General features: G+C 28.5%; 1 protein-coding gene and 1 long non-coding RNA gene across 2 annotated transcripts in view; both read right to left on the bottom strand.

Annotated features, from left to right (window-relative positions):
* The window catches only part of LOC107452389 (zonadhesin), a 93,312-nt gene that overhangs the window by 44,635 nt on the left and 33,464 nt on the right, over positions 1-15,213 (bottom strand). The window contains exon 19 of the mRNA XM_087153610.1: positions 11,684-11,815. Within this exon, the coding sequence (XP_087009736.1) occupies positions 11,684-11,815 (132 nt within the window). The remainder of the gene's footprint in view (positions 1-11,683; positions 11,816-15,213) is intronic.
* On the bottom strand, positions 574-6,450 carry LOC147816400 (uncharacterized). Its single transcript, XR_015433414.1, has 3 exons — positions 6,326-6,450; positions 4,495-4,586; positions 574-730 (listed from the first exon to the last, which is right to left on the bottom strand). It is a non-coding gene; the product is annotated as an uncharacterized LOC147816400 (long non-coding RNA).

Below are 15,213 nucleotides of genomic sequence, written 5' to 3'. Positions count from 1 at the left end.
ATAGTTTAACAAAACACAAATGAACGAATTTCAACAACAATCATACTAATTCTTGATTATACCGTTAAGACTAGCCTTTACCCATATTTCAGTTTGTTTGTTGGTACATAAAAAACCAATATATATTGCTGTTTTCATTATGGTGAACCACTAAGTACATCGTAAAAAAAAAATTGGCTGGTTACAACTATAACTTTTCACAATCCATGTATTTTTTAATAAGCATGATTGGAACATCCTTACGTTAGTCCAATTTACATTTGAAAATAATATATAAAGTTTTATTGTATGGAATACTGTGTCAATATCGGCTATGATTATGTAGAAGTTTCATTATAATATTGAAATTAAATTAAGCAAAGTTAAAGCTTGATACTCTAATCATATGGCGGATCCTAACTTACAGAAAGTTTTTTTTCCTACATTTAAAACAAGATAGCATTCCATAATTTATTTTTAATTTAACATTAAGATTGAAGAGAAAAAAAATTTCCTATAGTTTATAAGTACAATTTACAAAAAATATATAATAGATTTCAAAAATTAGAATTTTGATAAATAAAGACAAACATGTAAATTGAAAACATTTATTTAAATACATTTAATACATTTATACTTTTAATAATTTTTTTTTACACATATAATCTACAAAAGTATTTGACATACATAAATGTTGAATTTCAATACACAATATTAATGAACTTCGTTCCCATAAATTCTCGAATTATAACTGCAAAATAAAAAAATCAAATTAAAACACATAAGATAAACTAATGATAGTAGCTGTTTGGTTATTTTTATGCTGAAAATAATAACAGGTCTGCCAGCTTATAAGCATTTTAAAAAATATTTTATAAAGTGGTGGACATTTAAAAACCAAAGCTTTAAAAATTTTTGTTAAATTTGCCAACAGCCTTAAAACAAAAGACCTAGAACAAAATCGCATTGCATATGAACGAATTTATGAGTATTGGCATGGAAAATTGGCTAAAATAAATAGAAAATAATATCCTAAAACATAAACTTATGTAGCACTAGAATAAATATTTGAAAAAAAAGCGTAGAAAGTTGGCAGTCCTGTAATAATAATGAAAACATATAAAATAAATATAGTTCTGGGAGAAAATATTGCATAATTTTTAACACTAGAAAAACTGAACATTGCTGTATACCTTAAAAAGACTGAGGGGGTTAGTGATTACACATCCAAAATCTTAATATAATTATTTAATAAAAATATATTATAGGCTTGATCATTGAAATTCTGTGGTATTTCATTCTAATTAGTTAATGAATATATTTGATTAAACTAAACACTGTATTTTTAACATGTTTCTATATTGCTAAGGCATGAATGATTAAATAAGCACTTAAATTGGAACAATTTATGGAAAATCAGAAATACTCAGCACTTTCAGTAAGTTAGTGTTTGAATGAACAAGTACAGCATCTCTTTAATTTTTTTTCAATCCTAACTTATTGGAAATTCTCTCCTAAAACCAAAAGTAAAATTGTTTTCTTTTGCCAAATGTTTACTTATTTAGTTATTAAACATTTAAACTAAAAAAAGGCCTCTGTAAGTAATGCAATCAAAAACAATTCCTGATTCGTTATGAGGCCACATGTGCTGCCTCCATCTGCTAAGGCTATTTTAGTTTTGATATCACTTACATCATACTATTCTAACACCTTTTTACTGAACTAAAAAATCTTAAATATTCAGAACTAGAAAATTACGTTAATTATTAACAATGTTTCGGTGGGTACCATTGAATTTTAACATTATAAAAATACATTATATCAAACCCACGTTTTCATTCAGCTACATAAGGGCAAAATTTATAATACAGTTAGTTATTGACCATGTGAAATAGTAGGATTTAATCACAAAAAATCAAATGAAAGCTAGAATGTATTGGGTTTCATAGCACAGCTATTGTAAATTATGGCAGATGGACAAGTGTGGTATAGTAAAATTATGTTTACGGAAATTACATGTTTTTTGCTTAAAAGAAACTTTACAAATGGTACAAGTAAAGTAATAAAATGTTTTTTGGGAGTTTCAATGAATTCTGAATGCATGAAGAATTAAATTATAAAAATAAAAGACTGTAATTATAGAGAAACAAAAAAATATGAAAGGGGTTAATTTGGCTTCTTTTGTCTTTCTAGTGTTAAATTTATAAGGGAAAATTGTTTTAAAGAAAAGAAGTAATCAGTAAACAAAACAATTAGAAGCTTAACAGCAGTAAAAATATGATTTCTCTCTTATTCAAAAATAAATAAATAAAATTACTGTAAAATAAATTATACATTAACTATTCTTCAATAAATATTAGCAATTAGGAAAAATTATTTTTGATGGATAAAAATAAAATATTTCATTGATTAATAAGAGAAAAAAAAGACATCTAATTTTGGCTCAACCAAATATTTGCTTTGTTATATAATATTTAAGCTTTTACAACTGTGTAAACTTTTAAATATTTTATACTTGTAAGCAATTGAAAACTATAATAAAAATAAGCTAAATAATGAAGAATTTAAATGTAGTACCTTATTACAGTTTATTGGAATGTGTTTTAAAGAATAAAAAATTAATAATATAAAAATTTGAAGTCAATTTTCCTATTTTAAATAAGATAGAAATTTAACAGACGAAATATAATCTTTAACCCATTTCTTAAAAGTTGTTGAATATATGAAATTGTTGTTGATCTCTATTTACAATCACTTTAGGGAGGCAAGGTATTTTTTCCATGGACTTTAGCAGAGACCATAAAAACCTCTCCCAGCAATTGGGCGAAATCTCTGCACAAGATGAGGAAAAGGTCAAATAAGGAAACACAATAAAATATCAAAACAAATAAGTAGTTTAAAATGTATTCTAAATATTTGCTTGGTTTTTATTTAAAGAATTATTTCTGATGATCTCTCAGATATCTGCAACCTCATGTTGCAGTCAAATTGCACTAAATACTATAATTTAGTAATCAGAGTTGAATGATTTATTTTTGATTAATCAGTAATTTTTGTTGGATTACTTTTAGCTATTTTAAGTATATAAAAAAAGTTGATTACAAAAAACACAGCATCTCAAACAAACAAATCCCTTCTCATCTTTTACAGCTGATTTTTATGAAGAAAAAAAATTAAATGCTAACTTAAAAACATAATTTCTTATTTATTTAAAATAACTATACCATACATAGTTGGTACATTTTGTTTCACACATTATATTAGAAGGGATAATTTCTATTAACATAAAATTTTATTCACCCATCCAGTTTTCACGACATCAACACAAGGAACATTTCAATACCAAGAGAATGACAGTCCATAATTAAAATTGTTTGCGAAAAATCACGTAACTTTGAGTCGATGAAGGTAACACCTCTAAGAACAACCAACCTCCATTCCCAAGTCCATTTTACCGAGAAACAAAGAGTGGTCTCTCCTGAGAGCTTTTCATTGTATAATTATGTCCATTATGTGAGATGCAATTATTACTAATTTCGTTAATTTTTGCAAACAAACTATGAAGTTTTAGAAATAAGATATACAAATTCTTAAGTCCAGAACTGTAAGCCGGAAAAATGACTTCAATGCTCCAAAAATTATTAGTAATAAAATAATAAGGTTGTCCTAAACGAAGACTTTAACAAAAAAGCAAACGATCAGTTAACTAAATAAAAAATATTCAACTAATTATCTGGTGACAAAATTGTCACTTCACTCGACTTTTTCAAGAAAATTTTAAAAGACAAAATAAGTTTAAAAAAACTAAAAGCAATGGTAGTGACAACAGTAAGAAAAAATAGGACACATTTAAAATATTTATATGTCAAGCGTTTGACTCAGCTTATAATTTCTTTAACAGAATTTTCTTTTTGTTTCTAATGCTACAAAAAACGCACATTTTTTTAAAAATCTTACTTTAAAAATCATTTCGAATACTGAGAAACAAAAACATTATAAATTATTAGAAATGAAATGAGGCTTTAGTAATGCTACAGCTTTGGCCCATACCACTATGTGACTGTGATTTGCAATTTTTTGAAAATTTTCCAAATAACAACTCTTAATGCTATGCAAAAACTCAAATTAATACTTATGTCAGATATCGAAATTTTGATTCACAAGTACGATGGCGACAAGTAAATTGGAAACCTTATTTTTAAACCTTAATTACTTCAGGTTTCTTAAAATTTTTGTAATTTTAGTAATTACAAATTTTGTAATTTTAGTAGTTATTTTGTAATTTTGTAATTTAAGGTTTCTTAAAATTTTTGTAAACAAAGTGCTTTCCAGGATCATTTTAGAAAGTTTCGAGTTTGATATTTTTAGATACACAGAAATCACTCCAGATTATGAAATAAAAGTTAGACATTATAAAAAGAAATTTACACATTTAATTGAAGAAAAATTAAAAAAAACTTCTTAATTCTAAATTTTAAAATGAAAATGATTATTTTTTGCACTAACAAAACTTACCCATCCTCTCAAACAGATGAATGGAAACTAAATCCTAATGATCAACAGATTCTACGTTCAAATGTTCCTTTTAACTCATCCAAAGTAATGAACTGAAAAGAAAGTCAATTAATAGAAAAAAATAAATTGCATTTTGTTGCCCTAAATAGGAAATACCTTGTTTAGAATGGAATGAACATTTTAAAAGAAATATTTATGTTTACAACAATTTTCAGCAAATTACGCTCGTATAAGGATAATAAAATGGTAATAAACAATCTTAAAATTGTAGTAAATTTTCAGTCACTTTACAGAATATAAACAAAAATGTAAATATGGGTATCGCTATCAGAACATTTGTCGTTCATACAATTGATAAAATAGCAGGAGTGAATTTAAAGTAGTTTTATAGTAGTTTAATTGTTAGATACTTTATCTTTAACTGCTTTACATAATATAGATGTGTGCATTGTGGATAACAAAAAAGCTCACATCAAACTATCAAGAAAGATTGGGAAAACAGAAGATCATAACAATAAAATGAAAGAAAAACAAAATTGCTTATTAATGTTTAGAGCATCACTAGTGTTGTAGGATACCAGTCTTAAAATTTAGTCTCAAAAGTTACGTGCTCAGTGATTTAATTCTAAGATTCGGGACACAAAGCCTTATTGCAACACTTTGGGCTACCTAAACCCCTTTCGAATCTCAATCTCAGAAGAGATTATCTCGTGAGATTCAGTCAGACGCATAAACATATGTCTTTCCATGCGACAGAGGTTCAGGATTTTGGAACTTTGCCATATGCACCGAGTGTTTGCGTACGACAATTGTATTCGCTTCTGAATGACGATCTTACACCAGAGACTAAATTCAAAAGACTTTCAACAGCATTAATCACAATTATTTTATCCATCATTTTCTATGTTATAAATATCTTTTAGATAACATCAATAAAAAATTTATTTATTTTAATTCCCCCTGTTAATGTTAAAGACCAAGGGACTGTCTAGATTTTTCTGAAAGGTACCTGTTTCGCGAAAATTTAGACATAATTTATGAAAATTAAAAATTATATTAAAAAATCAACATAAAAATATGGATTTATCACTTCGTATGAGACACAAAAATAAAATTTTAAGAAAAAGTATTGTGTGAAACTACCGTTTTTCTTTAAGTTGAATTGTTGAAGGTACCGCTAAACGGTAATAAATTTGGCTTGGACAGACCTCTGAAGACAGATAATTTTATCAATGTTTAATTATTATTTATTTTAAACAGAGAATTAATTGTTATCAAAATTAGGGAATAGATAGCGGTTAGATAGAATCTGAATAGATATCGGTTTATTTTTTATAAAAAGGGGTTGATTTATCGGTATCAAAGTTCAGGCAGAGCCTTCAAAAAACGATTAGGGAGAATACTGATGGTAGATGAAATAATAATAGAATTCATGATTTGTCCCCAGCCAATTTATAGCTCGAGTTCCACATAATTTTTTAATAAACATTGCACTTTTACACAAGAAGGTAAAGAATAAAAATAAATGGAGATTTCCGTACCATGATCTGTGGAAGTATAATCGCCAAGTCTTGAAATTTCCGGGCAGTGTCCCGAGAGAAACAAAAAAAAAACATTACTGAAAGGGACCAACTCGAAAGGTATAACTCATAGCCATCCCCGGGCAAACATCTACGTGTTATTTTTAAAAACATTAACAAGTTTAAAATCTACTTGGTACCTTGGCAATTGCAGTTGGCACGACAGATCACTATACGGAAATATCCCCTATAAATTATCTAGAAGAACTGAAAATATAATTAAAAGAATAAATAATTTTATAAAAACTTACGTGATTGCACCGGCACGAGGGTGAACAGACAACAAACAATAAGAAGTTGAGCTGATATTTTGCTGCTCGCCCCAAACGTAAAATTTGAAAAGAACACTTAAGTACTATTCACACTGCACTCCTGATTGAGATTGACGCAGGGTCGAATGTATAGAAGCAACAAGAAAAGCTAAAGAAACATGCACGCTGAGCGAATGCTATTTAATATATGAAGCAAGAGTGCGAAACTTTTTGTGAGGAATTAAAGCATACTCTGGAATTTTAACAAAGCAATATAAAGTGTTTTTTTTTACATTCATTTTCTATTAAAATATCTTTCGGGGTTCGATCCTTGACTCAGTCAAGACCCTCCGAGAGTACATGCCATGTACAATCTCGTAAAATCGGAGGAATCGAAAGTCTTGTATTCGGTCTCTTAGCTATACCATGGGTACAGGGAAATAGAGAAAATTTATAATCTGAAAATAGAATCTGAAAATCCTATCATTAGATCGAAAGTTATTCAGAGTTATGATTTTGTGTGTTGACATCACCAACAAAATACTTAAATAATAAATTTAATAAGTATTTTTTAAGTTTTTACCTACTCCTTTGCAACTTTAAAACTCAATATATTAATCATTGCAATTACTATATATTATTCCAATTGTATAATAGTTCGAGATAGCCTAGTTGGCAAGGTGCTGGACTCACGTGCGTGAGAACGGGAATAAGAATCCAACCGCCGAAGACTCCCCGTGTAATAAATGGTGACAGTTGAAATTTAAATCTGTTGGGTCACAAAGTTCTCCATGATCTCATAACAGATTTAATCTCTGGGGGGGGGGGGGGTACTGGAATGGAGATTGATCGCTCTCTTTCAGGTCAAAATTAGGATCCGTGAATGAATGATTGGATTTATGAATGGGTTCCGCCATATAAATGGGTGTGATGTATGGGTGTGGCAGAAGTTGAATTCTGGGCCCTAGATTGTGTGACTGGAAAACAAGTACAATCACACAACCCTTACTTTAATGACCTACGACAACCAAAGCAATATATATAATAATTTTTATTTATTATAGTAAATTTCCACGCCGTTGTAAAATGTTACTAGAATATGCACGATTTAAGAAAAAGTACAAATTAATGCTTTTGTTCCTTTCATTTAATCTATCACTCGTTTACTTAAATCCACGAATCTTCTAATTTCTGTGAATACGCATAATTTTTTGTAAATTGAAGATCTACCTCAATGTTATTATATTTAATAACTATTTATTTTTAACCTTAAATAGAACTTTTATACAATTTGCAGAATTTCTAAAAAAATTTATCTTATTTAAATCCTCTAAATTTAATTATTCCTGATATGTTGCTTTACTGTTTTGTATTTTTTAAAAACGCCATAATGTTATTAATTGCAATAACCACATGTTAAATAATTTAAATCAGAAGTCTTAACCTTTCAGTAATCAGACAATGCTGAAGTAGTGCACGTGCACATAAAAATTTAATCTATCACTAGTGTACCTATATGAATGAATCTTTCTTAACTTAATCCTGACATGTAGCTTTATTATTTTCTGCATTTAAACCTCACCTTTACGATATTATACGATATATTATTACGATATAATTGCAGTTACTATCAATTTTTCACCTTTAGCAACATATTACTACATTTTTAGCATTTAAAAGTACAACTTTCAACCCCATTGTTAAGTATCATAAGAATATGTTCGACTATACCGCACGTGAGAATAAAACTTAATTCTTTTTTAACTTAATTAATCCTGATATATAGCCTCCTTGATTTGTGTTTCTAAAATGCACCATAATGTTTTGAATTGCAATTACCATTTATTTTAAACCATGCTCATAATTTAATCTCGCAGTCGTATACCCATCTGAATAAATCTTTTTTGATCATATTATTACTAATATGTATCCTTATTGTTTTTCTGAATTTAAATTTACCTTATAGATATTAATTGCAGTTAATATAAATTTTAAACCCTTAACAATATATTACTATGATTTTTGCTATTAAAATTACAACTTTCAACCCTATCGTGAAGTTTCATAAAAATACGTTCGACTATACCGCACGTGTGAATAAAAATTTTATCTTCCTTGAATCTCTGTTAATTTAATTAATCCTGATATGTAGCCTTCTTGTTTGGTGTTTCTAATATTCTCCATAATGTTATGAATTGCAATAACCATTTATTTTAAACCCTTCGTTATAATTTCACCACATGTTTGATAATTTAAACCACAACCTTTAAGCATTCAATGAAATGCCGCGAGACGATGCTCAAATACTACACGTGCTCATAATTTCTCAGTCGTGTACCCATATGAATGAATCTTTTTTAATCCCATCAATATTGATATGAAGCCTTATTATTTTCTGAATTTAAAATTCAAATTAATGTTATCAATTGCAGTTACTATTAATTTTTAACCTTTAACAACATATTACTACATTTTTTGCAATTAAAACCACAAATTCCTACCATATTGCAAAATATGACAAGACTATATTCGACTATCACTCACGCGAATAAAAATTTTATCTTATTTAAATTTTCTTAATTAAGTTAAACCCGACGTGTGCCTCATTGTTTTGTGTTTCTAAATAGCAATAACCATTTATTTTTTAACTTTCATAATAATACTTTCACCACATATTTAGTCATTTAAATAACAACTTTAAACCTTTCAGTAAAATGTCACACACAAAGCTCAAGCAGTTCACGTGCACATAAAAATTTTATGAATGAATATTTCTTAACTTTATTAGTCCTGATATAAGGCCTAATTGTTCTATATTTCTCAAATTCACCTTAATGAAAATATTTACAATACATTTTTTTTCTCCCTTCTTTGTAATTTCACTTTATGTTTATTAATTAAAAGCTCGAGCGTAGTGTACATATGCATAAGAATTTTATCTTCTTTAATCGAGCATTTGGGTACTTAAATAAATGAACCTTTCTTAATTTTTTTAAAATCGTAATAAACAGTTTTATTGCTATTATTTGCAATAACTATTTTTTACCAACAATTTCCATCATATTTCGATGGCTGTTATTGGTTCATCATTAGTAAACATACCATGCTGGTTTACCATCATAAGGGAAATTCAACATATTCCATCATAATATGATGGTTATTGTAGGGCCAACATTAATATACATAACTTGTTGGTTGACCATCACAAATATAAACCAACAATTTCCATCATATTTTGATGGCTCTTGTTGGTCCATCAATAATAAACGTAACATGTTGGTTGACCATCATAAAGGGAATACAACATATTCCATCATAGTATGATGGTTGTTGTGGGGCCAACATTAACATACATAACATGTTGGTTGACCATCATAAAGGGAATACAACATATTCCATCATAATATGATGGTTATTGTAGGGCCAACATTAATATACATAGCTTGTTGGTTGATCATCATAAATATAAACCAACAATTTCCATCATATTTTGATGGCTTTTGTTGGTCCATCAATAATAAACGTTACATGTTGGTTGACCATCATAAAGGGAATACAACACATTCCATTATAATATGATGATTATTGTTGGGCCAACATTAACATACATAACATGTTGGTTGACCATCATAAATATAAACCAACAATTTCCATCATATTTTGATGGTGCTGTTGGTTCATCAATAGTAAACATACCATGTTGGTTGACCATCATAAAGGGAATACAACATATTCCATCATAATATGATGGTTATTGTTGGGCCAACATTAATATACATAACTTGTTGGTAGACCATCATAAATGTAAACCAACAATTTCCATCATATTTTGATGACTGTTGTTGGTCCATCAATAGTAAACATACCATGTTGGTTGACCATCATAAAGGGAATACAACATAATCCATCATAATATGATGGTTACTGTTGGTCCATGAAAAATCCAACATTACTTGATGGTTTACCATCATAGCAATACAGCAACATTTCCATCTTGCTATGTTGGAATTTGTTGGTCCATCAAAAACCAACAAACCATGATGGAAATTGTTGTATGATGGTGGCCATCAACACATGTTGGACCATCAAGAATCTTGTTGAAACCAACATAAACCATCAAAATCCTTTGATGGTACCATCATAAATTTTGTCTTGGGTATATATATTTTTTTCTTACTTTAATTTTATCTTTGTGTTCTTTTTGTGTTAATATGCGTTTGTCATGTGTTTTCTTTGTTTGTTAATGTAATTTTGTTCATTTTTACTCCTTGTTTATGTCCACTTAAAGCTGAACATTGTATATGGATTAATATTTCCAACAAAGCCATATGTAACAAGAACAGTTTACTCTTACACTAATATAAAAATAAGTCGTGGCACTAAATTTATTTATAAATTTATAAAATTAAAAATATTCTTCATTTTGCACATTGATTAAGGTTTACACATTCCCCGTTCTCATTTCTAATTGATCCTGCCTCTTATAATACAATTTATGAAAAGATGGAAATATTTGAGTTAGAGGGAATAATATTATTTCGTTTTAAACAATTCATACAGTTTAAAAAATATGTTAAAGTATTTTGGAATGTAACCGGCAGTATTAAGGGGGGTCCCCAAACTGAATATTTCAAAAATTTGAAAAAAAAATTATTGCATTTTTCGAATCTTTGTATCCTTCCTATTTCTGTCTAAAACGATTTCTCGGATCTAACTTCGTTTGGAAGTTATGCCGGAAAAATTGAGAGTCGTCTCTAAGCAGGTAGAAAGGCCCGTTCGGCCGGATTAGGAGGGGCGACATTCCTCGTGTGTCTCATTCATTCTGATGACGGAGAAGATATATGGACCTGGAATTGCAGAATAAAGGTTAGTCATTACTAATTTCATAATTTACTAGATTGAACTTAAGTCAAAACTTTAAACGCGTTTTTCTCAAAACGCTGTTTTTTGACCTGGCCTTACGTTTTTCTCATGATCTATGCAACGAAATAAGTAACGCGCCATTTTAGTAAGTTTGCGAATATCAAAAAACTGCTATGCTACTTTTTAGATAATGTCTTTATGTTTCAGAAAATCTGAACAAAATCGTTTTCCTATGTTTTTGGACTTCTAAATCCATGAGGTCAGTGAGGTACTACTTTTTGATGACCAGACACACAAGGAGCTGCCACCAACTGTTCAAAAATATTTTGAAATAGACTTAAATTTTAGTTAAATAACATAAGAAAACAAGGAGTCTCTGCATTGTCTCGATAACTTAAAAAAAATTCAAGAAAAACGTTAATATTTTACTATTTCAGGGTGGTGTCCCCCCTTAATACCATCACAACTTCATAACGTACTGATAAGGATAATTACTTTTTAATGGTTCACACTTATCACAGCAACCACACTCAGTCTTTACTAGCTTGAAATTATCAGCGCAGAAAATTTTTTGACACGGTCTTCCTCTGCAATCAATAGTTCCGCACACTTCTGAACCTGGGTTTCCTATGTAATCAAATTTAGGCATATTATAAAAGTTAAATTACAACACATATTCAATATACTTTATACATATTAAAGTTAATGTTTAATTAAATGAGATATTGGATCAAGCACATTTAAACCTGAATGATAATATATAACTGTACAAATTTTCTACAGTTCGTTTAATTTTTTCTTAAAAAATACATCAATTAATATATATCATTTAAAACAAATATTGCAAAAATATACAATGTTAAATATTTCTGATTAAATTACGGTAAATGTGTTTTATACTATAATTTTTACAGTAATAATAACAACGATTCGTTGAAGTTACAATAATATTGCTGTAAAAATTATGGTATACTACATTATTTGTTCCATAAAGTTTTGTGGTAAAAATGAGATATTATGGTCAAAGGTAAAGTCAACTTAAAAACCGGTATTTTGTATTTAATAATCCACGGTTGCGAACTTTTCAGTACGAAAGCGTTTTGAGTGCAGTGTTTCAGGGCGGTTAATCTAAGTTTCATTTTTCTGCTACTTTATATGGAAATTTTCTCCTAAGCCTAAACACAACCATAGATTTAAATAACATAAAAATGATTTCAACTAGAATGTAATATTTAATTGTAGCGTATCAATTATAAATTAATTTTGTGAACTGTTGTCCACTTAAAATTACAAAAAAAGATGCTTGTTGAAAAAATAAACCTACAATAAAATCATTTTAATTTAATATTTGGAAATTAAACATATCTTTCTAAAATTATAAATTCATTAATACCCTGTAAGGCTTTTAAAGTTTATGTAAAAAGATATTGCTACACCATGCACATATCGACATAGCATCAGACACATATATAGTTCGTTTGGCAACCATTCTACGACGTCATTGCCTGAATGCAAAAGCAATTTTTTGACTACGGATAATCTTTTTCCTTATTTCATATGAGCCTAGAATCAGTAGTGGTATTGATTTTTACCAAATAAAGTCAATCACTGGCAAAAGAACTACTTTTATAGTTTCGTTCCGATACTTTACCTTTATTTTTCAGGAATAAAACATACAAAACTTACTTAGTAAAAACAAGGAAGCTACATCTGTTTTTTGTTTATTATATATATATATATATATGGGTCATTCTCACAAAAACAGTCATTTTCATGTCCCCAGTATATTTTATGTTTGTTTTACATCTTACGGAGAAAAAAAATTTCAGGGATAGCGTCCTTCAGAATGCAAGCTAACAAAAGAATGAAAATAAAATTATCAATTTTTATTTTTTATTTATTTTAGGTAATTAAAATATACCAATATGTCATTCCCTCACTTGTCCCCACTACTGATTTAAAAAAAGTAAAAAATTGTTTCTGAAATAAAAATTTTTTTCTTACAAATTCGTGTTTTTTATTTCAGAATACTGAAATATAGAATTCAGAAAATCAATTTTAAATTTAATTTCTGATAAAAATATTAACACAGCACTATTTTAAACTTTGTCCCCAGTGTTTCGCGTCATTCCCTCACAACAATGTTCTTATCACCTGCAATCTTCTTAGAAAAAAATATTTTAATAAAAACTTCAGAAGTTAACAACTGGCATCATAGAACAAAATTGCAGTATGTTTCCATCTTCAACTTAAAGAAGCTTTGCTGTGGAATAAATTTGAATGAATCAAACCAGGTAAAATTTTTTACATTTGTCATTCCCTCATGTCATTTTTTAGAGTAAAATAAAATACAACTTCATCGAGAAAGTGGATAATTATATGTTGCTTTCTTGTATGAATATAAATGTATGTGATTGACTTCAGAAATTAATTAGGCCTAACTGTTATTTTTAAATTTTATTGAATTTGTCATTCCCTCACTAGTGTATAAAGTGAGGGAATGACGCTGAAGTGAGGGAATGATTCAAGATGAGTATATTATAAAATTGTTTTTTGTTCAATCGTGCCAGCCAATTTTATTTCCCAAACCTGTAAAAACTATTAAATATATAAGACTAAATTATAATAAATATTAGATATACTTAGTATGTTATCATTTTAAAACTTTAGGTAGATGTAACTTAGATAAAAACATGTATTAAAATAAAATATCATTCCCTCACTATTAGTGTCAGTCCCTCACTTTTTAAATAGTGAAAATAATTAATATACTTATTAATTAATTTGAAAAATAAATTAAAAAATAAATTAATTTATTTATTAAATTAATTAATTATTATAAATTAATTAATTATTATAAATTAATTAATTATTATAAATTAATTAATTGTTATAAATTAATTAATTATTTAAAAAATTAATTAATTTAAATATTAAGTATAATTTATAGGATATATACTTTCTTTATAATGCCATTACATATTTCTATTAATATAAAAAGTTTCAGAGCTTTTTATTCACTTTACTTTTTTGGGATTTTATGAACTGAAAAATGACAGTTTTTGTGAGAATGACCCATATATATATATATATATATTCCAGAAATAACAACTGCAAATACTTGCTACTTACAACTAACACGTGGGGTTAACTTCATTACTCTTGCCAAAAAAAATGCATTAAACTAAAAATTTTTCCGAGCTTGCATAAAGGTAGTTAATTCTTGAAAGTAACTTATGAACTCTTGAAACCAATAGTTAAATCTTAAAACTAGTATCTTGCACACTTTCTTAACCTTTTAATTGCCGTAATTCAAATTTTCTTTTTAATTTTAATTTTTTGCTTAAATGACTCATTTTACCTCTAGTATAGCTAATCTTAACATATTTTGGCGAAAAAAAATTTTTAAGTAGGGTTTTCACGATGTTCCCATTTGGGAACATCGGCGTTTGGAATGAAGTAAACGGGGTGATTTTTCTCAAAAGGTTATTTATTGAAAAAACATGAAAAAATTTTAATATTTTTTGTTTCTTTTACATACCATTTTTCTTTTTTCTTCTGGATGACATTTTTTTCTTATTGTCCATGGTATTGGGGGAAGCAAGAAGAATGGAGCCGCTTTTCGCAGGCAACGCACTGTTTTCGCACGTTCTTTTTGCAAACCGCGCAACGTCCGTGAGTGAAGGAGACTAGATAATGCTAATCCGTTTTTCTACTTATGACAGGAAGATGTGGTCGAGGACCAGGTTTACTTGACTCCTTCATCTGAGAATATAATAAGGCCATTGTGACGTTGCTGCGGAATTGGAGGTGCGACAACTCACTTTTAGTGCCTTTATTGATCTCACAGTGTATCAACCAGCTCGCTACTACTCCCATATTCAAAGCATTGGAAAATAAGTTCCACCGCCATTTTTTGCTCCTAAGCTGTGGACGGTAACTTCCTAATAATCTGTCTAACAGATCCACGCCGCCCATCCCTTCATTGTATCTCTGAATCAGAGCCGGCTGAGGAATGTCAACTC

Source organism: Parasteatoda tepidariorum, chromosome 1, assembly GCF_982258835.1.
Source record: "Parasteatoda tepidariorum strain Cologne lab strain chromosome 1, Ptep-v5.0, whole genome shotgun sequence".
Taxonomy (NCBI): domain Eukaryota; kingdom Metazoa; phylum Arthropoda; class Arachnida; order Araneae; family Theridiidae; genus Parasteatoda; species Parasteatoda tepidariorum.
The sequence above is the reverse complement of the archived record's forward strand: the minus strand, read 5'-3'. Positions and strand labels throughout refer to the sequence as shown.